This window comes from Aulonocara sp. 'chitande type north' Nkhata Bay, linkage group LG19, assembly GCF_057382095.1.
Source record: "Aulonocara sp. 'chitande type north' Nkhata Bay isolate Kocher_YH1m ecotype deep benthic linkage group LG19, A_spYH_male_GT1.1, whole genome shotgun sequence".
In the NCBI taxonomy this organism is placed as follows: domain Eukaryota; kingdom Metazoa; phylum Chordata; class Actinopteri; order Cichliformes; family Cichlidae; genus Aulonocara; species Aulonocara sp. 'chitande type north' Nkhata Bay.
In genome coordinates this window covers 1,122,082-1,147,500 of record NC_141362.1, presented here as the reverse complement: position 1 = coordinate 1,147,500, position 25,419 = coordinate 1,122,082, and the positions used below count along the sequence as shown (strand labels likewise).

General features: G+C 41.4%; 1 protein-coding gene across 5 annotated transcripts in view; it reads left to right on the top strand.

The window, feature by feature from the left end:
• The first annotated feature begins 14,889 nt into the window (after window positions 1-14,889).
• The window catches only part of dicer1 (dicer 1, ribonuclease type III), a 33,082-nt gene continuing 22,552 nt past the window's right edge, over window positions 14,890-25,419 (top strand). The window contains exons 1-7 of one of the 5 annotated variants that reach the window (XM_086274168.1): window positions 15,139-15,532; window positions 17,746-17,850; window positions 17,997-18,198; window positions 19,460-19,622; window positions 19,737-19,867; window positions 20,641-20,775; window positions 20,880-21,040. In XM_086274168.1, coding sequence (XP_086130294.1) covers window positions 18,085-18,198; window positions 19,460-19,622; window positions 19,737-19,867; window positions 20,641-20,775; window positions 20,880-21,040 — 704 coding nt within the window. In that variant the 5' untranslated portion in view covers window positions 15,139-15,532; window positions 17,746-17,850; window positions 17,997-18,084. Of the gene's footprint in view, window positions 15,069-15,136; window positions 15,533-17,745; window positions 17,851-17,962; window positions 18,199-19,459; window positions 19,868-20,640; window positions 20,776-20,879; window positions 21,041-25,419 lie in introns of those variants that run through there. The other 4 variants (XM_086274167.1, XM_086274165.1, XM_086274166.1 and 1 more) reach the window with 4 other exon arrangements.

The following is a 25,419-nucleotide window of genomic DNA, read 5'->3' as shown; positions in this document are numbered from 1 at the left end:
CCCAGTATGAACCTTCCAGATCCCTCAGGTCATCTGGATCCGGTCTTTTATCAGTTCCCAGAGTCAGAACCAGACACGGAGAAGCTGCATTCAGCTTTTATGCTCCTTATATCTGGAACAAACTCCCAGAAAGCCTCAGATCAGCTGAAACACTCAGTTTATTTAAATCCAGGTTGAAGACTCACCTGTTCTCAGCTGCATTTGAATAAAGCACCAGATCCACACTTTTAAACTTAAATTTCAAAACTTACACTAACTACTGATCTTATCTATTTCTGATTTTATCTGTTTTGATTTTATATACTGTTTTGTTTGTTTGTTAAGCTTAAATTTCAAAACTTACATTATCTACTGTTCTGATTTTATCTGTTTTGATTTTATATACTGTTTTGTTTGTTTGTTTGTTTGTTTGTTTGTTAAGTGGGTTTAGAGCTCTGGGTAGCTCCCCAGCTGGGTCTAGACTGGGTCTAGAGAGTATTTTAAATTCAGGGAATTTAAAATAGAAAGTAGCTCGTCCACAGAAGGACTGGTAGCTCCCCTTACGATAAGGGTTCAGATCGCGCGAACAGGTGTGAAATGTGTGTGTTTAGTTAGTTTGTTTGTTTGCTTGTTTTAATCTATTTTAAATCATGCTTTTTATTTGTTTTTGTTTCTAATGTCTCTGTAAAGCACTTTGAATCACCTTGTTGTTGAATTGTGCTATACAAATAAATTTGCCTTGCCTTGCCTTCTCCCGGAGCATCAAAGTGCTTTATACGACATGCCTGCTTCACCGATTCATACAAGCACTCTTTCAATGCAGAAGTGATCTAACATTCATACTCGCATCAACTTGAGGTTAGTATCTTACCCAAGGATATTTGGCATGCAGATGGAGCAGCCAGGAATCGATCACCACCAACCTTCCGATTAGTAGAAGACTTGCTCTACCTTCTGATCTACAGCCACCCCAAACCAGCCATTCATTCCAGCTGAGTGCAAATGTGGTCATCGTCAAATCTAAAAAATTATTTATTTTACATTGGGGCAGAATAATCCTCTGATCTATGCAACGAACCAAAGGGTAGTCAACCCCTAAGGTTGAAGCAAGAAGAGGAGAGGAGCGCAGAGAATCGCCCGTCCTGGAAGATTAGTTGTTTAACTGTAAAGAAGGTAAAAAGCCCTAGTCTGAGCACAAAGGTGGAAGCAGGAAACAACCAGAATGGGGATTGGGGGAGGCTGGAAAATAATGAGAGGTCTGAGAGAATTAGCTTTAATAATAGCCTGTAATTTTTATACTTTGACAAGTGCCCAAACACAGCAGTCATCCCATATATGGCCCACCCGTTAAAGGGGGACAGAGGGTCCAGAGAGGGAAAGAAGCATGATAACTAAGAGAACTGACAAAAATTAAAGATTTCTGGTGTCGCTCCCCTGTCAGCACCTCAAAGAACTGTTTCCGGTCGCTACTCCTGTTCCCAGGGCAGCTGAGGCGCCACTGGTCCTCAGACCCGCGTATGTTTTCTGGGTGGAAACAGAGGGCGTCCAGGCAGTACCTGTGCCAGTCCTGGCTCCCAGGGTCAGGGTAGCCGCGACCCAGCCTTCTCCTGCACCCTTACCTACTCCTCAGGCTCCTGCACCCATGCCGGTTCCTAGGGTGAGGCCAGCCAGGGTACAGCAGAGCTCCACACCTGTACCAATTTTTCGGGTGGGGATGGCTAGTGTTCGGCAGGCGTCTGCACCTGTTCATGTCTGAGCTACAGGCTCAGCCAGACATGTCCAGCATCCTGCACCCATCTGCAGCTGCCTTGCCACTAGAGCTGGGCGATAGAACGATAACGATATGTATCGCGATATAACTTTTACTCGATAGAGAAATTAAGCTATCGCGATAGACCTCGCCGCTCTTGTCCTCTTAAAAAAAAAAAAAAAAAAAAAAAAGGTCAGCCAATCCAAATTAAGTAACGCAGAGCCGAACCAATCACAGCCGCAGCGTCACGTCGCGTGACTTGTTACGTACAGCACAAGTGCCAAGCCGCACGTGTGTTTGTTTGGGAAGCAGCCAGCAGGTAATGGAGCCAGCGCGTAATGGAGGAAATGAGTGTGCCGACTAGAAAAATCAACCGAGCGTGACCGAAGAGAAAACAGATGATGGTTCCAATGCCGGAGAGATTGTCGAACGGAAGGGCCATAGAAGTTCCGTAGTGTGAAGGTATTTCGGCTATTTCAAGTCTGACAAAAAACAGAGTAGCGTGCACTGTAAATTGTGCCGAAAGCAAGTCTGGAAATACAATAAACTGGTGCATGCGTCACACTGTGCGCCACGTTATTGTTTCGGTGAAATGAATTTCTACAATACTGTTACTGTTAATTCTACTCTCTGCAGTGTTTAAATGCTTACATATACACACAGTTACTGTCCCTCCACACATACGACTCGGTTCTGCTTCTATGCCCCAGCTTTGTTTACTTTTTCCCACCGAGGCTTCTAGACTTCTGATTGGCCAACATTTCTGCACGGTTAGGAATCTAGCCCCACCTGCTGCTTTGGCATGTTTATAGCAGCGTTTTCCTTCATTTCTCCCTTTATGTGTGGACAGGATTATTTTTTAAAACGAAAACGGAAAATCTCCGTTTTCAAAAATACCCGTGTACGTGTGGACGTAGCCTCAGTCTCTGACTGGAAGCGCTAATTCGTCATTCGGCTTTTGTCAGACTAAAGTAACTGTTAAAACTGTTTGAAAAGCTCAGCTATACAACAAGGAGAGATTGAGAATTTCCTTTTAGTTCTCAGTTTATTTGATATTGACAAAAGTTAGTCAGTTTTGTCTGTTCTTCTGTAAAACAAACTAAGATTTATTTTTAGAATTAATATTTTGTTTCTAAGTGGAATTGACAATTTAGTCTGTTTCGTTTGTTCTATTTTGAAACTTAAACGCTTTAGCGGCTGCCTTTTGTGTAGTTTGCAATATTTGCCTTTATTTATCTGAAAAAGTCTCATGTTCCTTAAGTACATCTACCCTGTTGAACTTATTATGGGAAATAAATATTTAAATCAAAACATGCTGCTGATTATTTCACATTTTACTTGTGAGCAACGGCACATTTAAATCTTACAAATATAGTTATTTGGCTTATATCGTGATAGATATCTTTATCGCCTGAAATGAAAAAAACATATCGTGATATGAAAAAATCTCATATCGCCCAGCTCTAATTTCCACTGGAAATGCCTTTTGGTTAAACTGTCAGCAAGGAATTTCCATTTGCACTGTTAATTTTTTATATTATATAACTTTAATGCACATAAAAAAAACAACTGCTTGTGAAAAGTGAAAATACATTGATGTTTTTTTTTCCACTAATAAAATTGTGGAGTTGTAAAGTATTTTGTCTAGTGTCAATTATATCGTCAGTTATATCGTTATCGCAAATTTTCAAATGTATATCGTGATAAATATTTTTGGTCATATCGCCCTGCTCTACTTGCCACCATCTGGTCCAGCTCCATCTCCAAAGCAAAGCAAAGGGTGGATATTTTGAAAAATCTAAAATATAAAACTTTTTTGAGTAATTTCACACCGCTGATATTTACTGCTCTTGGGAGGTAATTACTGAAATAAGCTAACTGCATCCTTGTAATATATATTAGTGCAATATTAGTAGACCACCCAAAAAATCCCACTAGCATGGGTGTATGTATCAAAATGATGAATAAATTGCAACCAATTGAGTTAATTGACTATTTTATTTCCTCAGAAATAAGAAGTGGCGGAGCATTACTCCATTGCCTTCTGCCTGCACTACACCCCTGTGGTGAGGTGACATCTTTTTTGTAGGGATGCACCGATACCGTTACCGAGTACTTAATAAAAACATGATTTAAATTTACAGGTAACAGCTTTAGTCATATAATTTAACAAAAAAACAAGGGACTAGTTTGGAATTAAGAACATTTATTTAAAATGAAAAGCATGTTGTATCCAACATATTACAGAATAAATAATTATTAAAAAAATGTAAACAGTGACAGCGCAACTCAAGTATTTTTTTCAGTTTGTTATAAACTCTGCCGCTTTGGACAACACAAGGGGCATTAATAAACATCTTTGCTATTTAGTGCACAATATTTGAATAAACTAACAACCACCAACATAGAACTGTGACAGTCAGTGCAACTGAGGTAGGTATTAACATCAAGTCTAAGACGACTCACTTAATGGAGCATATTTAGAAAAAGTGAGTGGCAGGTTTTTTTTTTTAAAGAAAAGTAGCTGTTATGGCCCTGTCCATAATCTGTTTTGGTGGCTGTTATTGTCTGTGTCTTTAAGTCTTGGCAGGCCCCGGATTGGATGAGCTGACGGCTGCCGATTGGTCCGCTGATCATGTGGTCGCATTCAAAATCCATCACCAGCAGTTGTCCCGGGGCAGCCACTGACAGCAGCAGCAGACCTGACCCTGGCCTCCAAAACCTGAGACATTTGTGCGACTTTCTGAGTTCTGTATATAGTGTGTACATTAGTTTTCATTGTAAATAGCACTGGAACAGAAGGGGTGAGCTGCCTTATTGTTTTCCTTGCACTGTTTTCTCCTGTTTATTTCAATTAGGGAGTTAGGTGTAGCGCTTGTCTTTTGTTTGATGTTTGATTTCACATAGGGTTTTAGATAGCACCTCCTCCTGACTTAGCTTGTTTTGTTTGTTATTTTGGCCTTTGTTCACCCCGGAGCTTCATTTTTGCAGTGTAGAAAAATAAACCACCATTCACTAAGAAATTGGTTTTCCCTCTGTGTATGGTTTTGGGGACCAATGCGGGGCAATCTTTTCAAACTTATGTTGCGTTCCTGTACCCCTAGACTGGGGCGTAACAGTAGCTTTTCTGCATTATCAGCAGTCAGCCTGGTTCTGTTTTCATCTATAATGTGTGACACTGAGCTAATAAGCCTGTCACTTTCCACACTGCTCCATGGGGCTGAGAGGTATTTACGGGCCATTTTAGCCAAAATGGGGAACCTGATTTTGTTGACACCCCAGTACTTCAGGGGACTGTCTTCACGAGGGCTTGGGGCCTCTCTGAGGTATGTGTCGAGCTCAATGGCAGCACCTGCTACCAGCGGCTGTGGTGCCTGGGGCTGCTCCTTAGTGATTTCTTCAAATACAGTGTCCAGACTGCTGCTAGTGCTGGCCTGGGCCTTGAGGAACACTTTAGCAGGAGGTTCTGCAGCTCCTGCTTCAGGTGCAGCTTGGCCTCCGGAGGAGTGTTGTTGGGGAAGAAGCAATCTTTATACCTGAACAAAATTAATGAATGTATTAATATGTGGAAAAATAGGACTGATTTTAGTTTCCCCTAAACCACTGTCACAAATGCCAGCCATTTGGCTTTCTGGTAGTAAATGTATTTCATATTATACATATTGCATACTTTTGTATTTGTGTATTTTAGTTACAAAAATATAATATTTCAGATGGAAATTAATCTTACATTTAGTACTGTAGTTTATCATTGAATACCTATAGCACACAGACTTTACCTTGGGTCAAGTATGGTGGAGATGAAGTACAGTGGGTTGGTCTCGACGTCACTGAAGCGCTTCTTGACAGCTGCCAGTAAGGTTGCTTTCATTGTCTTGACGCCGTGGTCCTCGTCTGTTTCTCTGTTTAGAAGTCTTACTAGCACAGTCACAGCTGGGACGACATCAGAGGCTAGTGCGTCGTAGCTGCTCACTTTTTTAGTTAGTTCCTCAAAGGGGGCGAGGATGGCAACAGTCTTTTTCATAAGAGCCCATTGGTGAGCGGTGAGATAGGGAGTTCATGTTCAGACACATGCTCTATGAGGGACTGGAGCATGTAATACGTGCTGTTCCAGCGCGTCTGTACATCCTGCTGCAGTCTCTTTATTGGCTGGTTGAGCTGTCCCTGAATGTCCTCGAGGCGGGAGTAGGCTAAGGCGGAGTGTTTAAAATGCCCAACTATTTTCCGCCCCACTGCTATAGCATCAGCTATGCTCCTCTGTGCTAATAAGCCCTCGTGAACTTGTGCGCGACTGTCATGAACCAAGCAGCCAGGAACACACAGGCACAAATGTAAACTTCAAAAAATGGGTTTTATTATACCCCCAAAAAGGACAAGATGATTACAAAAATTCAAAATAACAAAAAATAAAGTCTTTAAGAACCAAGTGGGCCCATAAAAGAGGTTAACTTAACAGACCGCTACTCAAAAATCACTTAACAAAAACATAACTCAACAAACTGACCTGCCCAAATGAGAAACAGCTCCAGTTATATAGCAAATGAATAAACCATTATATACACCAAAGGTGAAAACTAAAGAGATAACAGATAACCATCATTCAAGAAGAACCCCATTCCCCCTGCATGATCACAATAGATGGTCCATTCCACTTTATTGGCTTCTGCATTTAAACCAGCTCCACCCTCAGCCTCCTCTTTCAGCCAAACCAGGAAGGACTGGAGCGGAGGTCAGGTAACTCAGAAAGAGCAGAAATATAATCAATATAACATACCTGTATAAAATAACAAACAATGCAAAGGAAAGTCTATGCCACCATTTGGGCTATAGCTTAGTGCTGTCATGCATTACAGGTAAACTCAAAATATCAAATTAATTAACTTATGATCACAGAAACTTTAGAGCATAACGTAAACATAAGACAAAAGACCAAATGAATATTACCTAAGTATCTCAGTTGTGTGGTTGCATGCATCCATCACAGTGACACACGGCAGACTTGGGAGCCCTGCGTTATTCATGGATTTTATCATGTTTTTGGCATTGTCACCAAGCACAACATGTACTGATGTTTTAGGTATACCCCATGTCTGGAGCATTTCCGCAAACACATGCACTATAGCCTGGCTGGTGTGCGAGCCGCGGAATTGTTTTGCATGTAATATGGCTCGTTGTGGCGTGAAACTCTCGTCTATCCACTGGGAGGTTAGGCTAATTAGTGGCACGGGGCTAACACTGCTTGTCCAAATATCTGTGGTGAAACTAAACGCAGAGGAGGCTTCCAGTAGGCTGTGGATATGTTTTTTTCACGAGCCACTAAACTCGTGTAGTTTAGGCAGCTCCGTGTTAGTCATGTAGCGGCGGCTTGGACATCATATCTGGGCTCCAGAACATGGAGGAGATGCAGGAATCCGACATTTTCTACCTCCGAGAGTGGCTGGTCACTCAATGCAATGTACTCGATAATTGTCTGTGTTATTTTCACAGCACGTGGATTGTCTCTGGACATTTTCTCTCGTCTTGCAAGAGTTTGCTGCAGCATGGGTTGTGTTGGTTTAGAAGCGTGGGTAAACTCTTTGTACTCATTGCCGTGTTGGGATTTTAGGTGCTTGATTAAATCACTTGTGTTAAATGCGCTACCTTTTGAGCCTCCTCTGGACAATTTTGCTGAGCACAATTTGCAGTCGGCCTTTGTTTTGTCGTCTTCACTCACTTTGAAATAGTTCCACACGGCTGACATGTCTCGCCTCGCCTTCTCCCTGCTGTGAGCTGCAGCCGGGGCCTGGGGGCGGGGACTCTGCGCCTGTGATTAACCCCTTACACGCCGCTCAAACATAGACATTTCTCAGAGCGTGGAATCGGTCCCCGGTATCGGGGGACTTTTAAGGAGTACAAGTACTTTAGAAAATGTGGTATCGAGGCAGATACCAGATACCGGTATCGGTGCATCCCTAATAATTACTCTTACTCTTTTCAGTCGCTATCCACAACAGCCAATTGGTTTACTTGGCTTATTACACCCACAATTTAGTTGCTCTAACGCAGTGGGACAGATCATACACCACCTCTTTGTCTACAACAGCAAATTGACACTGAGAATTCAAACAACTTGGGAAACAGACGATTTAGATAAGCTCCAATATGCACACTTTGATTTAACAGGTGGTGCTTACCTTTATTTGAAAATGACCCGGGCCTCTGTTCACTTTGCTGGTTGAGCCCCCAGACTGCCCAATCTGTCTTCCTTAGCCTATCGCAATCCCGGATGAGCCCCCAGTTGTTAAATATCAACACTTCACAGAGTTCTTTTGATTCCTCAGAGGCATCCGATGGAAGACAAAACACTGCTCATGTCACGGTTCTGGGTCATTTCGACCCAGCATTTTGAGTTCTTATCTTTTGGTTTGATTTTGTATTATGGGCTATTCTTAATCTCTGGTTGTGTCTTGTTGATTATTATTATTCTTCGTCTGTTTCAGTTAAGGGTCTTGTTCTTGTACGCTCGTGTTTAGTATAGCTTTAGTCCTGTGTTAAGTCTGCGTCTTTGTGAATTGTTTCCTGTTTTACTTTGAAAGTCGGTGTCCTTTGTCAATGTATTGAGTTTTGCTTCCTCCTGGTCTTGTCATTTCTGTTTACTCCCAGCTCCTCCTGTGCCTAGTTCCCCTCGTTATCCCTCTGTGTATTTAAGCCCCGTGTTTCTCTTTGTCAGTGTGGCGTCGTCTGTGTTTCGTCCCTCAGGTCATGTCAAGTGTTTTTTCAAGATTCGTTGCAGATCACGTTCTTAGTGTTTATGTCAAGTCAAGGTTTTCTCATGGTTTTTTTCATGCATCTGCACCGAATCTTGTTCATAGTCCTCATAACCATAGTCTCCCTAGTTCTCATAGTTAGTCATACTGTTCTCCAGTTCAGGTTCTAGTTAAGTTTAATCTCTGTCCCGGCTGTTTTTGTCATGTCATTGTTTCAGCCACAATAAAAGCTCGCTTTTCGTTTGAGATTCAGTTTCATCTCCTCATCTGTGTCTGCACCTGGGTCCACCTCACTCTCTCCACTCGGTCTGCCCCGCAGACTGTGACAGCTCAGTAGACCACTTAACACTTTATTTCGCTTTCACAGTACTTCTAGAAGGGAGATGCGTCCTGCATGACATATTGCTGTGGTTCTCAAAATGGTGATGCGGGCTTAACAGTTTTATTACGGAAGCTCTCTCATTCTAGTCTAAACAACAGTGTCTCAGTAACTTTCCACTAGAAGATGGTCCCCTGTTATCTACTTTTTCCCAGGCAAGCGTGAGCAAGAGTCTACAGCATTCCACTCCCCAAGGACACATAGTCTAATGCCTTTATTTTTCAGGGCTGTGTCCACTTAATACTATACTATATAACTTTATAACACTTATTAATAAAGCATAGCATTATTGAGGCACTTCAAATAATTTTATCTCAACAGGACAGACTTTCAGTCTTGAAAGGGGTCCGTTCGGCCACACGAAAAACACTTTTAACATCACTGTCCATGGAAACTACTTAAAAGTTCATAATCAGTTTCAGCCACACAAGACCTAGCCAAAGCATGGAAACATTCTCGAAAAGTCCATAACTTGGTCCCAAGTCAAACACTGAGAAATCTGTTATACCAGGCTCAGTGACTAGACTAGCAGGTAACTGCTGGGCACCAGCTGTGCTCACCCGAGGTGTTATGAAGCTCTTTAAACTACAAGTCACATTTCAAAATAAATTCATACAGGGCTTTATTCTATATACCTGAATTACTTTGTCTACCTCACACCCATAGTGTCACGGTTTGGCATGGCAGACTGTGGGGGTGTAGGGAAGGAGGACCCAGGCGCAGTGCTCGGTGTGCGAACAGTGCGTTTATTTACAATGTATGGTGCAAAACAACAATAAGTCCCCGTGTTTCCCAAGACTCCCGTGTCGTGTCCTCCTTGTGCTCTCTGCTCCGTGTCTGCACTCCCGGTGCTCGCTGCCCTTGGGGCCTCCTATGCTCCTCCTGCGGGAAACAATAGCGGCAGCTGTCAGGACGCTTAATAGCAGGCATGCACTAAACGACTAAACCTAAACTGGGTGACTAACGTGGAGTCTCATGCAATGATCCCACGTCAGTGGGAGCTCCGAGACTCTCCTAAGTAGCTCCCCCGACAAGCCCTGATCAGCAGCAGGTGTGTGGCTTTGGGTGTGGCCAGTACCAACAGGGCCACACCCACCGGGCCTGAAGGCGCCCGCAAATCTGTGTTCACAGAAACACCGGCATCTGTACACACGTGTACACACATACACATACACACACACACACACACAGAGTTGTGGCAGCAACACCAAAAATACATATACAATACATATAATATAACATAAGTCCATAGTTGCTCAGAGGACCCTGACACACAGCCAATTTAGAATCACCAATTAATCTAGCATATTTGACCTAGCATGTCTTTGGTATGTGGTAGGAAACACCTGGTCTCCTCCTACAATGTATTCCAAAGAAGCACAGGGAGAACATGAAGAGTTAAGATTTAAAAAAAATAAATAAGAGAGTGATATCAAATAAAACCTCTCAATGTGTAGTATATGATAATGACTTTTTTTTTCTAGACTAGAGATGTTGTGTCTGAAATCTGCGACAATGTCTCCTGCATTTATGCTTTAGGAGACTTTGTCTCCTAATGCTCTCATGACCAATGGGACCACTTTTTGTTTTTTTTCACACCCTTCTAGTATGTGTTGAATAGTCTCCGGGGCACCGTTGTACAGTCTGCAACATGGTCCTGTTTCCAAGTTCCAATAGGAGACACTATCAAAGATGGTTAAAAACCAGACAAGGAGCAGAAGACCAAAGCCTAGCAGATAACAACATCAAAAAGGAGGAGGATGAGAACATACAGAAGTACAATGGGGCCAAATGAACACACAAACACATGTATAGAGATTGACAGACCACGTGACTTGCACGCGTTGCATTGTAGGTACCAGTGGCAGCAAAATCAAAACACTGCATCAAGCGCTAGCATTTCCAGCACCGGTAACCATTCATTCTGCAGTTTTAATCCCTACTTGCATTTTATTTGCCCCCAAAACAGTTATGTACAAAACGAAGGAGAAAGCGGCAGGTCTGACACAGACAGACTTGATGAAAAGGCAAAAAAAAAAAAAAAAAAAGGTACGAGGAAAAAAATCAAAGGAGTGAAAGGGTTAGACCCATACAAGCATAAGAGTGGCCGTTAGCGTGCTGCCCAGCTTTCATCACGCTCATATTTATAATTATATGGTCTTAAGTGTGAGTGCATACACTCATGAAGTGTTTAGTAACTTCAGATCCCTGCAACAAGCCCAGTTCCAGTTTACCGACGGATGGTTACAGGACACTGACATGTTCAGAATAGCCAGATATGTAGGTGGTTTTATTCTAAGTGAAGGGAAACCCCTCAAAAAACGGACAGAGCAGTGGAGTAGCCAAGGCAAAAGAACAATATAAAACTCGATTACGAAAATATAATTTATTTCACAATTTATTTATTTTTTAAAACAGTTAAACACCCCTGGCCAGGGAGAACACACAGTAAAAACATAAAAACAACACAAAAAATCCAGTGGCGTCAGCCACAGCATTAAAATCCACTAAAATCGGAGCGAGGCAAAGAAAACCCAGCGATGTCCCCGGCCGTCCTGTCTCTTTGCTCTGGAGTACTGGAAGACAGAGGGGGCAGCGACAGTCACTGTTCTTTCCAGTGAAAGGGATTTCTTGTACTACCGTGTGTCTCAGGACTTACCCTGCAATCCAGTCCCTCCGTCATGTTGTCCGATCACCACAACATAACCTAATAGACCTACACCTTAGTTCACAGATTCACTTTGTCTCGGGTTTATTTCTGGGATTTCACACAACCCAGGATTCAAATCATGAATAGATAATGGACTTGGATTTACATCATTATGAATGAAATGCGCTCTATTTGGAAGCAGCCGCCCCCCTCCCCTTTCGATGGGTTGTGTGTGAGACTTTAAATCATCAAACTGTAAATTATAAATTGTTATTGAGCCCTTTACCCCTTTTGTTTTATTTTGCGAGTTGATTATTAGATGCTGCTCCAGCCAGCCCGAGAATCCCCCGCCGCCCCGCCCTCTCCTCTCTGCGCCGCAAGCAGCAGGCGCACCTCGCAAACGGAGGGCGCCCTTACTCCCAGCAAATGGGCGATAGAAAACCGCTCAGTGCCTGTGCCATTCCCAATATGCGCTGGCATGATGTCGGGGCAGCATATTTTTTCCCCCCGCATCTCAGAACAAAAGAGAGAAAGGATTCAAATTCTATATTTCTCAGTATTTGTATACAGCGGTCCCTCGTTTATTGCGGATGTTATGTTCTAAAAATAACCAGCGATAGGTGAAATCCGCAAAGTAGCCAACTTTATTTTTTACAATTATTATAGATGTTTTAAGACTGTAACGCCCCTCACTACACACTTACACTTTTCTCATACAGGCATGAACATTTTCACACTTTTCTCTGTTGTTTAAACACTCTCAAAGTTCAAACCTTTGTAGAAAAATAAGTCGAGTATTATAGAAAGAAACCAAAGATCAAACCCTGTTTTCAGGTCCAGAACATGGGAATAGAGCAGCTGCGAGATAATTCAACATCAATGAATCAGCGATTGATGTAGCGATTCTGTACTGTGCAGGAGAGAGGGCACGGAGGAGATCGACAGTGGTCTGCAGCCAATCAGGACACAGAACACAATGCACTGTAAAAAAAAAAAAAAAAGCATGCAAAATTGCACTAAAAAAATCCACGAAACAGCGCAGCCGCGGAAGGCGAATGGCGTTATAGCGAGGGACCACTGTAATTTTGAAGGTAAGTCACAACATACCCTTTGTAAATACTAATGTATAGAAATACTTACCAGCACGATACATTTATTTTTTGTGGCTTTTTTTTTCACGGTTTGTTGACATGCTGTGTAGGTGTGTACTTGGCTAGCTGATATCAACATAACTGGAAACATTTGACTATTGTTCACCTGTAGTTTGAATGCTGAACATTTGCCGATGTGTCTTCTCATTTTGTAATGAAGTTCTGCTTGTGTTGACTGATGTAAACAACCAATCGATCTACAAGCTTCAAAAGTCAAAATTGATCATTTTATTTTTTTTTATGACAGCAGTGGTGAGTGGTTAGCATTATCTCGTGCACAGGGTCTATGGCCCGTGCGCACTGGCCACTCGTACCTACAATCCTTTGCGGTTTTACCCCGGAAATGACGTCATATTTTCGATCTCTATAGAGATTGAAAATGTGACGTCATTCAGGGGTAAAACCGCAAAGGATTCTGGGAACGAGTGGCAAGCAGTACTAGCACATGAAAACAGTCACACAGCGATAAAAAGAAACACAAAAAATGGCAAGAAGATGTTGTATTATTAACTGCAATAGCCGGTTGCATGACAGCCACGGGAAGCCGACGGGTAAAGAGATCGTTGTTATCGGATTACGTAGTGGAAGAGAAATTGTTCGAGCCATGTTTCCGAAGTAACAGAGCCGACGGATGGCCTGGATTGCAGCCATTCGAAGACCAAACATAACGTCCCAGAACACTCCAGCTCACATGTTAGTCTGCTCCAAGCATTTCCACAAAGGTAAGTCTTCTGTTGTAGTTACTACGTAATTTATCATAACATAATTGTTGATGTAGGTTACAAATAAGTCTTAATTTGAATTGAATTCGTTGCGCTATGCTGCTTTGTTCACTGTGGCTTTGCGGGCTAATGTTTGTTGTGTTTTGTAGGAAAACCGGCCTACAAAATGCTGGAATGCGATCCAGACTGGGCCCCTCTATCAACCTGGGTCATACCGAGTGTAAAGCTGCTACCACGGCGAGATTTGATCGGTTAACAGAGACAGCGATATCAAAACAGCCACGAAAAGTCCCGCTTATATGTGCCCAAGTGTTGTATTGAAGCAATCAAGAGATGAATAACGGTTTTCCAGTATGTTGTTTTGAAATTATTTTTTTTGCATTGTTGATTTGTTTTTCACCGAAGCAGCTAATAAAGCATAATGGAATACAATTTTGCCTCTTTCTTGTAAGATTCTATAATAGAATGAAACAATAATGCCAGTTATAAATACAGATAATAAATTGAATGAATTACGAAACACTCATTTTATTTCTATTAGATCTGAAAATGTTGTGTAATACTACAACCTGAAACGATAAATAGATTATCTCCTGCGCAGGCCAACGCAAAGGGAAAAAAATTAACAACAGCTGTGAAATGGAATAGTCCAAATCACCAAAGTAAACTGGACCTGGGCTTGTTGCAGGGGTCTGAAGTTACTAAACATTTTGTGAGTGTATGCACTACAACTTAGGACCATATAATAATAAATATGTGCGCGATGAAAGTTGGGCAGCACGTCCTTACTCAACTCTGTATGCTCGTATGGGTCTCACTCCTTTGATTTTTTTTTTCCTCGGCTCTAGATCAGAGGTCGGCAACCTGCGGCTCTTTAGTCCTTATAGTGCGGCTCCTCGTTGTTTGGTAAAATAAATTAGAAGTATTTAGCTGAAGTGTATTTTGTTTATGTTACAAGTCCCATTGTAAACGTATCACGGCAGACCCGACGATGTTTACATGAACACGCTTTACAGCATCTCTTTATTGACCACTAACGTTGCAACCGACAACACAGCACGTTCGCTTTGTTTGGCCTACTAACATGGCGACTCGACCAAAAAACCTGGTCACGCCCCCTCTCGTGACATCACGCTCCAAAACCCTATATGTCCCTTCCCATTGCTTTTCTTAATTTTGATATTACTATCACTGTTTTCACAAAAAACCCAGAACAAACAAACAAACAGCAAATCCTCAATGATAGATTTTTTTAATGTTACTTTTATTTAACATCCATTGGTATGGCTCAGAAGCAGAGAAGTTATGGTACTTTTCACCCACTGAAAACATTTGTTAAGATGTGAAAGCAACAGTTTGATGCTATATCAGGTAAGAATCGAGAACACAGCATTTGGTGACGTTTGCTGTCAGGGTTTTGTTAAAAGAAACCAGTAGCCAGGCTTCTGCTTGTCTGAATGCTGTCATTGCATCCTGTTTTCACTTACATTTCACACAGACCTATTTCAGAATCAGAATCAGAATACTTTATTCATCCCGAGGGAAATTAGGGGTTACAGCAGGCAGCACGCTAATGGCGCATGCGCACTCACAAAGGAACCTTCTGACCAACTTTACACAAACATCACATTGGGCAGACATGTCAGAAGGTAGGCTGATAGGAAAAAAACAACGAAAATACACTACATGAGGTAAGAGGAGGAGAAAAAAAACTCCACTCAGACTGAGCTCCTAGTGGGAGAACAATTTATTTATAGTCTAAATAGTAGTAACGATTAATCCAACAGCAGAATGAAATATTAATAACCTGTAAACTGGGCAGCGTCAGGTTCAGTGTCACAGGTGTTCAGTGTTGCTTTGGTCTAGTTAAATCCGTTAGTGGTTTCCTGTCTGAGATGGTCGGAGGGGGACCTCCACACTTCGTGCTCGGTACGGGGACTGCTATTCTGGTTCGTGTTAGTAGACTGGTGCGCCACTCTTTGACTAGCGGTTGCGTAGCTTACGTGAATGTTTTGTCGTAGCAGAGGCCCAGGTAAAAGGAAGTGGTCCCCCGTGGACGAGTAGCTACCAAATCGGGACGAGAGTAAATGGCACTTAAAATATTCAACGAATGAGTTTAAGCTAATCGAGGTGATAATCAGAAAAGCATCCAGTGGTGAGTTTATAGTCGAGTTGCTTGTTTCTTCTTTGTAAAATACTGCTGTGGTGTTTGGCCTCGCTAGCTGTTAGCTAGCTGGCTGACATGATGATGGTGCATGGTGGCCGCAGTAACCGTACAGATGTTGCACTACATTTAACGCTGTAAATTTCAAGTGAAGCCATGGGTCAGATTCGCCTGTAGCTCAGGGACAATGCGAGGAAAAACACACAGCCAGGCCATTTACCGCCGCAATACACAGGCCCAGTCTTTCATTTATCGTGTGCTAGGCATGCTACGTTCACTTACTGTTTTGGCCGCTGTGAAAAGGTTTTCATTGCAATTGTACAAGTCTCTGCTCAATCGGCAACGCTTTGTACAATGCTAACGGGTTCTTAGAGACGTTTGGTTCTTTACATCATAGTGTAAGGCAGCATTACGTAAATAAGTTATTTTTTGTAATATGGCACACTTAGCAGTAGCTATCGTTGTACTTTTATAGCAGTTCTCAGGCCAGGGACTTTAAAGTTCTCGTTTTCTTCTAGTACATGTTTTTAAATCACCAGTATTCAAATGTTTACTCAAACTAATTTAATGTCGAGTTCGTGTGCATCAGCTCGACTGGTTGTCTGAAGGTGTTCGGTGGAAATGTGACATTTAGCTGCTAACTAGCCATCCAACACACATTGTGCTCTTTGCCACTTGCTGACAAGTGGAGAAATGCCAGAGTTCGGCCTTGGATTTAATGTAACAATTTAACGTAATATAGAACCTGGGAAGTGGACTTCAATTTGATCAACTAATGATGAAACTGGGACAGCATGGCGGTTAGCACTGTGGCTCACAACAAGAGTCCTGGTTCAAATTCACCATCTGGCCTTACTGTGCAGAGTCTGCGTTGGCTCTCCTCCCACCATCCAAAGACTTGCAGTTAGTGGGGTTGGGTTAACTGGTGATTCTAAATTGCCCATAGCTGTGATTGGTGACATGTTCAGCCACCTCTTGCCCTAAGGCAGCTGGGATAGGCTTCAGTCCACCGCAACCCTGAAGTGGATAATCAGAAGAAAAAGATGTTTTGTGATTTACCACCACCTTTTCAACGGCAAATTATATTTTTTACTATATTCTGTTTTTTGGCTGCAAAATGAGATTGTCAAGCACACCTAAACTGCTGCTAAAACTTCCCACAAGATAAAGTCAGTCTGCTAAATCATTTGTGACACTGGCGTTGGTCATTGACAAAGACTCATTCAGACTGATGACAACATGTTGGCAGTCTGTCCCCTTTGATAACTTAGCAATTATTTGCTTCAACAATCTCTCTCTGCGAGTGACTGCTGTCAGTCTACTTTAGAAAAAATGCCTCTTATCAGGCAACCTGTGCAATCGCCTTGCGATCAGGAGTGGTTGTGAGTGTGCCACACTCAAACTCTGGGCAACCATTTAGTCATCACAAGTTGCAGTCGGTTTCAGAACGTAAAAAAAAGTCAATACGGTTTCCAGGTACCCAGTGATATATTGTTTACATTTTTATTATAAATTTTTCATTTTTGTGTAGATGTAAGCAGGTTAACACATTAGCTTCCTCAATTTTGTGATCCAAACAGTTAGCACCATGCACCTGTGTGTTTACATCTGTGTGGCCATTTTTGAGGTGGACTTTGTCCCATGATAAGCCACACAGAGGTCCACACTTGGTTTATAAATGCTACAGAATTTGAGCTTTTCTTTCTTTCTTTCTTTCTTTCTTTCTTTCTTTCTTTCTTTCTTTCTTACTTTCTTACTTACTTACTTACTCACCCTTTTTTTTTTTTTTCTACCTGCATGTTGACATCTTGTATATGAAATGTTAAGGCTTCCAGTATTTGCGTTACCAGTGTGGTCTGCTTTAATTTCAAACACTTACTAGATTTGTGTATGTGAAAGACCTCACTTCAGGCCTGTTGTGTCAGGTTGTAATCTTTTAAATTGCAAGCAAATGTGAACTGCTTCATTTACAGCAAGAAATGCTTGCTGCACCAATCTGACTGCTGGGAATGGTTATAGCTGCCAGGGCTGAACAGCCTTCAGGCAAGCGTCAGGTGGTCTGGTGACGATTTCAGGTTTAAGATGTGTTGAAAAGTAGTTGATTGATGGATCCGAATAAATGATTCTCATTTATAGATTACTTGAATCTTATTGACTGAGCTATGTTTGAAATACATGATCATAACAATGTTCTGATTTCTCAGGTCTGTTTTGAGCCAAATGTGGGGAAGCATTAGGAGCTGAAGATATATTTTATCATGAAGCCCAGATTAACATTTGTCTGCCTAGCCCATGTGTCTCTGTTATCAGTAAGTATTTATTTATTTTTGCATTTTCCAACATATACTTAGCCATTCTTAAGTCTTAAATTTAACTTGTTTATACCTTAAAACACCCTAATGTTATGTCTGTCATTTGCAGCACCCTAACAAAATCTTTTCATGTCCACTGCCAGTGAACTGTTGAAAAGAAGAGGATGACGAAATGAGATAAAGTGGACGACTGGAGGAGCCTTAGCCCCCTCACCTCCACCAGTTTGAAGCATGGCTGGCCTACAGCTTGTTACTCCTGCCACCTCACCCATGGGGCCTTTCTTTGGTCTTCCATGGCAGCAGGAGGCTATTCATGATAACATTTATACACCTAGAAAATATCAGGCAAGAAGGCTACAATTCATGAGCATTTGAGTGATCATTTATTACTGCTGATTTCCTGTGTGTCTTATTATTATGTTTGTTTTAACTGATTAGACGAAATAATAAAAAAAAAAAAAGAAGGGCTCCTATGGCTCTAGTGCAGTCAACTCTATCTTTAGTCTTTACTCTGTGGTCTTCTGAGCAATGTCCGGAGCACAGGATGAGCATGGAAGGCAAACGACCACATTTGCTGTCAGGAGCAAAGCTCAGCTCTTCTGAAGATATGGAGGCAGACATCACTGATGTTGTACAAAGCACAATCCTATGAAAGTGTGCTCCAAGTATCATACATCTTTCTACCAGTAGCAAAAAAACTGAACAAGTAGCATAAGCGGCAAAGCAGGCATTCAGTGACCTTAGCAGAGGTACAGCCACAGGACTAGGACAAGTTACCGAACGGCCACTTAATTGCACAAACCTGTCAATGGAAAGCAATGAAACTAACACCTTTGTTTTGTAATTAACAAGGGAAAGTGAGGACTCAGAATTGTCATTTGAATGTGCCATATTTTGCCATATAGACTTTTTTTTTTATCTGTAAGTCTTTGCAGTTTGATGGCTTATTTAAAAAAAACAACCCTAAAACAATAAAAAAAACAAAAAAGTAACACACTTATATAGGGACATTAATGATAAAGAAAGCGTACAATATCGTAGTTTGCTTGTGTAGTCATTCCTCAGGATTTTGAGATGTGTATATTGACCTGTAATTGTCATAAGTAATCCAGTACTCTAATTTTAAAAGACATCTACTACTTTTGTAGTAGACGTCTTTCACCCTGTTTTTATACCAAGGTGTTTTTTTTGTTTTCTTTTGGGGGGCGGTGGGGGGTGTCCACATATGTATACCAGTTCCACGTACTGGTTATCAGTCTAACTCATAATGCTGGAGTCCTTTTCCTGAGTAATACTTGCTGATTGCTTATGGCTCAAAAAGCAGAGGAAAAAAAGGTTCAGGACTATGACATGTGAACATTCAATTATTCCATCACACACCTTAGTATATTTTAGTGGTAGAAGTATTAACAGAATTTAAGTTATAAATAGTGCTAGATCACACTAATCAGAGTGTTCTGGATGTTGGTTTTGAATCATTTTTGATGAACTGCCCAGCCTTAGTGATCAGTGATCCCCAGTAGTTTTAAAAAGCACTGTGCTTTGTCACTGTGTCCCTAGTTCTGCTATGGGCTTGCTGTCTCTAAATGTGAAACTGCCTCCACAGGTTGAACTTCTTGAAGCAGCTCTTGAACGCAATACCATCGTCTGCTTGAATACTGGCTCAGGGAAGACCTTCATTGCAGTACTTCTAACAAAAGAGCTCTCCCACCAAATACGTGGACCTTACCAAGAAAATGCAAAGAGGACTGTTTTTCTAGTGAACACAGGTACCTGTGCCAGAAATGTCTGTGAACTTGTTGTTTATTCGGATTCAGCTGGTGTGACATTGTGCTTGATTTTTGTCTGTGTGTCATTCTGTATCTCTGCTCTGTGCTCCACAGCTGCTTCTGTAGTTCAGCAAGCAGCTGCAGTCAGGACTCACTCTGACCTCAGTGTGGGAGAGTATACAGATCTGGAGGAGACCTTAGCATGGACTGACCAACGGTGGAGTCGACAGATAATAGAAAATCAGGTGTGCTTAAGCTGATGCTAGTTGCATGCTGGGATGCTCTTACAAGTTTGTCTTCCTTTACACACAGACTTGGAGAGTAAAACAAACTGTATGAAGGGCAATACTGGTTGGATACAATAATATGTCAGATTGTTCATCTTTTTTTCACCCTTTTAACATATTTATACAAACTAATTGTTTTAGCTTCTTTCAGTGTACTCACTTTGAATGTACACAATATGAGACTGGGTCCCATTTAAACACAGATGGAAGTTAAACTTTGGTCATTGTTGTTCCTGAATGTCATCACATTCACATAATAAGCCAACAGCATCCAGTTAAGCAAATATTGTCTGATGCCAGTGTTTTTCTCAGAAACACCATTACTTTGTCATAATAAAAATAATATCTGTACTTGCATTTCTTTTTTCATACCTTTAAACACTGACTTATTGGGCATGGTAAGCCCAGCACTCTGTTTCCCTTCATGCTTCAGGGGGACTCTAAATCCTCCAGTGTACTTTGTCTGTGATTTCACTGGGGTCTGCTTGGGACAGGGTGATAATTGTGTCATTAGATCGTGAGTGCGAGGGTGATTGCAGATGTTTTTGTTTTGTTTGGTGACTGTTCAGATTTGGCTGTGGACAATTTACATTACATACATGGCACCAAATACACATCCAAGGAAGGAGAGCAGGAGAGAGAGAAAAATAGAGATGTATATCTGATAGTTAGATATCCTGTACTCACTGTTGGTAATAATCTATTCCATTGTCCTTGTCACTTTCTGTAAGGTGCTGGTCATGACTTGCCACATATTCCTTCATGTTCTGAGGAATAAAATCTTACCATTGTCGAAAATCAACTTGGTGGTGTTTGATGACTGCCACCTGGCCATCACAGACCACCCTTACTGTCAGATAATGAAGGTGAGATTGTAGTCTTTAAGGAAATGGGATTACGTTTATTGTAATAGTGGCAGAGAATCATGCAAAATCATTGTGGGTGACCTGGTTGTCCTCTGTGTGTGCAGCTGTTTGAGGGCTGCTCCTGCACTCCTCGTATCCTTGGTCTCACGGCTTCCATTCTGAATGGAAAGTGTGACCCATCAGAACTGGAGCAGAAGATTCAGAATCTGGAAAGAATCCTTAAGAGCAATGCTGAGACTGCTACTGATCTTGTGGTCCTGGACAGGTAAGCCTTATAACTGCGTGCATTTGACACTTTCCTCGGCTTAAGGCGCTCACATAGCAGGCGCTGGGGTGAGCATGAGGTTCAGCAAAAATTTGCTTCGACTAGCCACTTGCAGGTTTATACTGCTGTGTAGGACTGGGTTTTGTCACTGATTTCTAGAATCGATTCGATACCGATTCAATTCGATTTGAATCTGGGAAATTTTGAGTCAGAAATATTATAATTCAGATCAGTACATTTACATATTTTTGTATCTATTAAAAGGAAGCTGACACACGCAAGACTTTATCAAAGGTGTGAGCATCACAGCAGATGTCTTTGTGTCAAAGTAGCTGAAGATAAAACACAGAAAAACATGAAGGTGGTTTTCCTGGCCTGGGATTTTATAAAAATATTCTGCAGTACATCAAAAACGAAAGAAAACCATTAATCAACATATGAACGTTACCTCTGACATTACAGCGGTTTTTTTAGAGACACAGCTAAGCGTATTGCATGTTGCATAATTTTAAAAAGTTTAAATTTGTTCAGTATTGAACGGCAGAAATTAGGTTTTCTTTTCGGAAGTAAGTAAAAGGGGAAAAAAAGCAGCGGCCGACAGCCTGTAAACAACAGTAGACTTGTGCGTAACAAGCAAGCGAATAATGCAGAAAACAGATTTTTAGACGGGAAACTGTTCTTGAAGTACAGAGAGAGGGCTGTGCATGAAGTGTGATTTTTATCGTGGTGGAAGCAAAACAGCAAAAGTAAAAAGGAATTCATGACGATGTTTATGTGAAGCATAGTTTGGATCTTCTTTTGCTGCTGGTTCAGTCAATATTGTGTGGAGAGAGATAAAACTTACAGCTTTAGAATCAGCGTAAAAGGGCGTGAAAACAAAGCGCGGACCCGCCGAAACATCAGAATCAGCGAGCTGTCGGCTTTCAGCCCCGACCGTGTCCGTGCCGTCGGGTGAGAAAGGCGACATCTCACTGATTCTGATCCGCAGGTCCGCGCTTTGTGTTTACGTCTTTGTGCAGAAGTCGTGTTCCTGCTCTCATTTACCGTTTTAGCTGTTTGGTGGTTGTTGAAAATTTGTGAGGTTTCACCTGAGATTCTGCCGTTTCGGGCAAAATAAATTTATATTAAAAAATCGATTCAGGATTTTAATGAATCGATTTTCACATTATCCAAGACAGAATCTATTTTAATCGATGAATCGATTATAAAAACCCACCCCTACTGCTGCTACTGTGTGTCTGTTTTTTGTTGTTTGTTTGTTTGTGTTTTGTTTTTAAAACAAAAAATAGGGTTAGGGTTCTAATTAGGGATGGGAATCGGGTTCTCTACAAGAACTGGTTCCCAGTTGTCCAGTTGCTTGGAATTGTTAGTGCCTATCGGTTCTTGAGCTCTCACTACAATCAGCTGATTTCAGTTCACATGTGAGAGGAGGAAAATAGTGGAGTGGTCTATAACCTGAATATAGATGTTACTTTTATTTTTATTTTTATTTTGGTGAAGCCAGCTGCTGCTGAACTTCAACAGGTAACAAACTAATGAGCAGTCAGGCTGCAGCCTCCGTTTCTACCAGTTCGTGTTTCCACAGTAGAATCACTGTGACCATCACTTTGAAGTGTCTTTGTGCTGGTTTTCATCTTTGTTTTGTGTCTAAACTGAAATACTAAGAGAAAAATCACATATGTACTCATTAGGGTGTAATTAAGTAATGTACTGCATTACTTTTAAGTGTTCTGTGTAATACCTTTTTTACTTTTTCAATAATGACTCCAACACTGATCACAACAAAGATGGAAAATTTGACCACACAGCATGTAATTAATTTGCATGAATATATTGTCATTGATATGCTGCGTAGAGATGATGCTGACTCTGTGAAGCCAATGGGAATCGATAAGGAATCTAATCGATAAGCGATATCGACAATGGATTTGGAATCGCTAATTTCTTATCAATTCCCATCCCTATTTATAATAGTGTGAGAAAGTGTTTGCGCCCTTCCCGATATTTAAATAGTAGACACAAAGATAACACAAGTAAACACAAAATGCAGTTTCTAAATGAAGATGTTTATTAAGGGGGGAAAAATTCAAACCCCCACTCCTTCATTATAATGTAAATTAACTGTGGTGTATCACATCTTTGGAAAGCAGAGTTCAATTTCTCTAGCCACAGTCAGGCCTAATTACTGCCACACCTGTTCTCAATCAACAAATCACTTAAATTAGACCTGCCTGACAAAGTGGAGTAGACTAAAAGATCCTCAAAAGCCAGACGACATGCCGTGATCCAATATTTCATCAGAACAAATGAGAAACAAAGTAATTGAGATCTCTGTCTGGAAAAGGTTGTAAAAGCCATTTCTAAAGCTGTGGGACCCCATCACAAGTAATGAAAACATGGAACAGTGGTGAACCGACTAAAATTACAAGAATGCAGCAAAGACTCATCCAAGAGGTCACAAAAGACCCCACAGCAACAACCAAAGGACTGCAGGCCTCATTTGGCTCAGTTAAGGTCAGTGTTCATGACTCCAGACACCCTGGAGTCACCACCTGAGTCAATATCTGAACCCCTGTAGCTTTGTGGGGTGGCTGTAGCTCAGGTGGTAGAGCAGGTCACCTACTATCCGGGTGGTAGGTGGTTCGATTTCAGTCTGCATGCCAAATATCCTTGGGCAAGATACTAACCCCATGTTTGCCCTCCGATGGATGCATCGGAATGCGTGTGAATGTTGTTGTTAATAATAATAATAATAGTAATAATAGTAATAACTTTATTTATAAAGCGCTTTCAAATAAAGTGCTGTACAACTAAAGGGATAAATGAAATAAAAGTGATACATAGCAATACAGGTAAGAGACACAATACAAGTTAAAAACAATAAAAATTTAAAAACTAAAAGCCATATAATTAAGACATGTAGGATAAGGTGAACAAATGTGTCTTCAACTTAGTTTTAAAAACCTCCACAGAGCATGCCTGCTGAATATCTTGAGGGAGGTTGTTCCACAGAAACGGGGCACGAAAAGAAAAAGCTCTCCAATTGTCTTTTTTCTGGCTCTAGGAACTTTTAGAAGGCCAGAGTCCTGAGATCGTAGAGCACGAGATGGAACATAAAGGTCTAAAAGGTCGGAGAGGTATGAAGGTGCCAATCCGTTTAAAGCCTTGTAGGTGAGCAGCAGGACCTTAAAATCTGCTCGAACCTGACAAGGTAGCCAATGCAGAGATCTCAGAACCGGGGTAATGTACTCAAATTTCCAGTTCTTGTTAAAATGCGAGCAGCTGCATTTTGCACCATCTGTAGACCTCTAAAACTTTTCTTTGGTAGGCCAGAAAGAAGAGCATTGCAATAATCAATGCGGGAAGACACAAATGCATGGACAAGAACCTCCGCAGTGTCGCTTGACAAAACTTGTCTGATTCTGGCAATGTTCCTCAAATGATAAAAGGCGGTCTTTGTTATCTCTTTTACATGAGATTCGAAGGAGAGCACCATGTCGAACCACACGCCCAAGTTTTTACCTTGTTTCTGCAATTTATGACACTGTCATCAATTTTCAAGATGAAATTTTGGGACAAGTGCTGAAATTTGTGTGGCCCAATGACCATCAACTCTGTCTTATCAGTATTTAGGAGCAAGAAATTATCCAATAACCAGCCCTTAATTGCAGATAAACAGCATTCTAGTTTAGAGACTTCAGCACAATTTCCAATGGTTAAAGGAACATAAAGCTGCAGGTCATCAGCGTAACAATGAAAGGTTACATTAAAAGAATGTAAAAGAACACCAAGAGGCAGCAGGTACATAGAAAACAGCAATGGTCCAAGTACGGACCCCTGAGGGACCCCATGCCTCACTGCACAGGTCTCAGAGAGATCATTTTTGAAACTAACAGTCTGAGACCTCCCAAGCAGGTAAGATCTCAGCCATGATAAAACATTTCCTGTAATTCCAATAAAATGTTCAAGCCTATCCAATAAAATGCAGTGATCCACAGTGTCAAACGCAGCACTTGGATCCAGCAGTAATAAAACTGAAGTGCGATCATTGTCTGCATTTACGAGCAGATCATTGACCACTTTGACTAAAGCTGTTTCTGTGGAGTGATTTGGTCTAAAAGCAGACTGAAATGGTTCATACAGATTGCTTGTTGACAAATGCTCAGTGAGCTGCTTAAAAACCACTTAGACAGAAAGCAGTTAGGAACAGCACAGAAAAAACTGCTGGTGTGAATGTACACGTGTGCTCAGAGTAGAAAAGCGCTAAATAGGAACGGGTGTTTTGCTGCCTCACGACCTGGAAGACTTGGTAAGTGGAACCTGCTGTCTACCAAAACACCTTGAAGGAGAATGTCCAATCATCTGTTTGTGACCTCAAG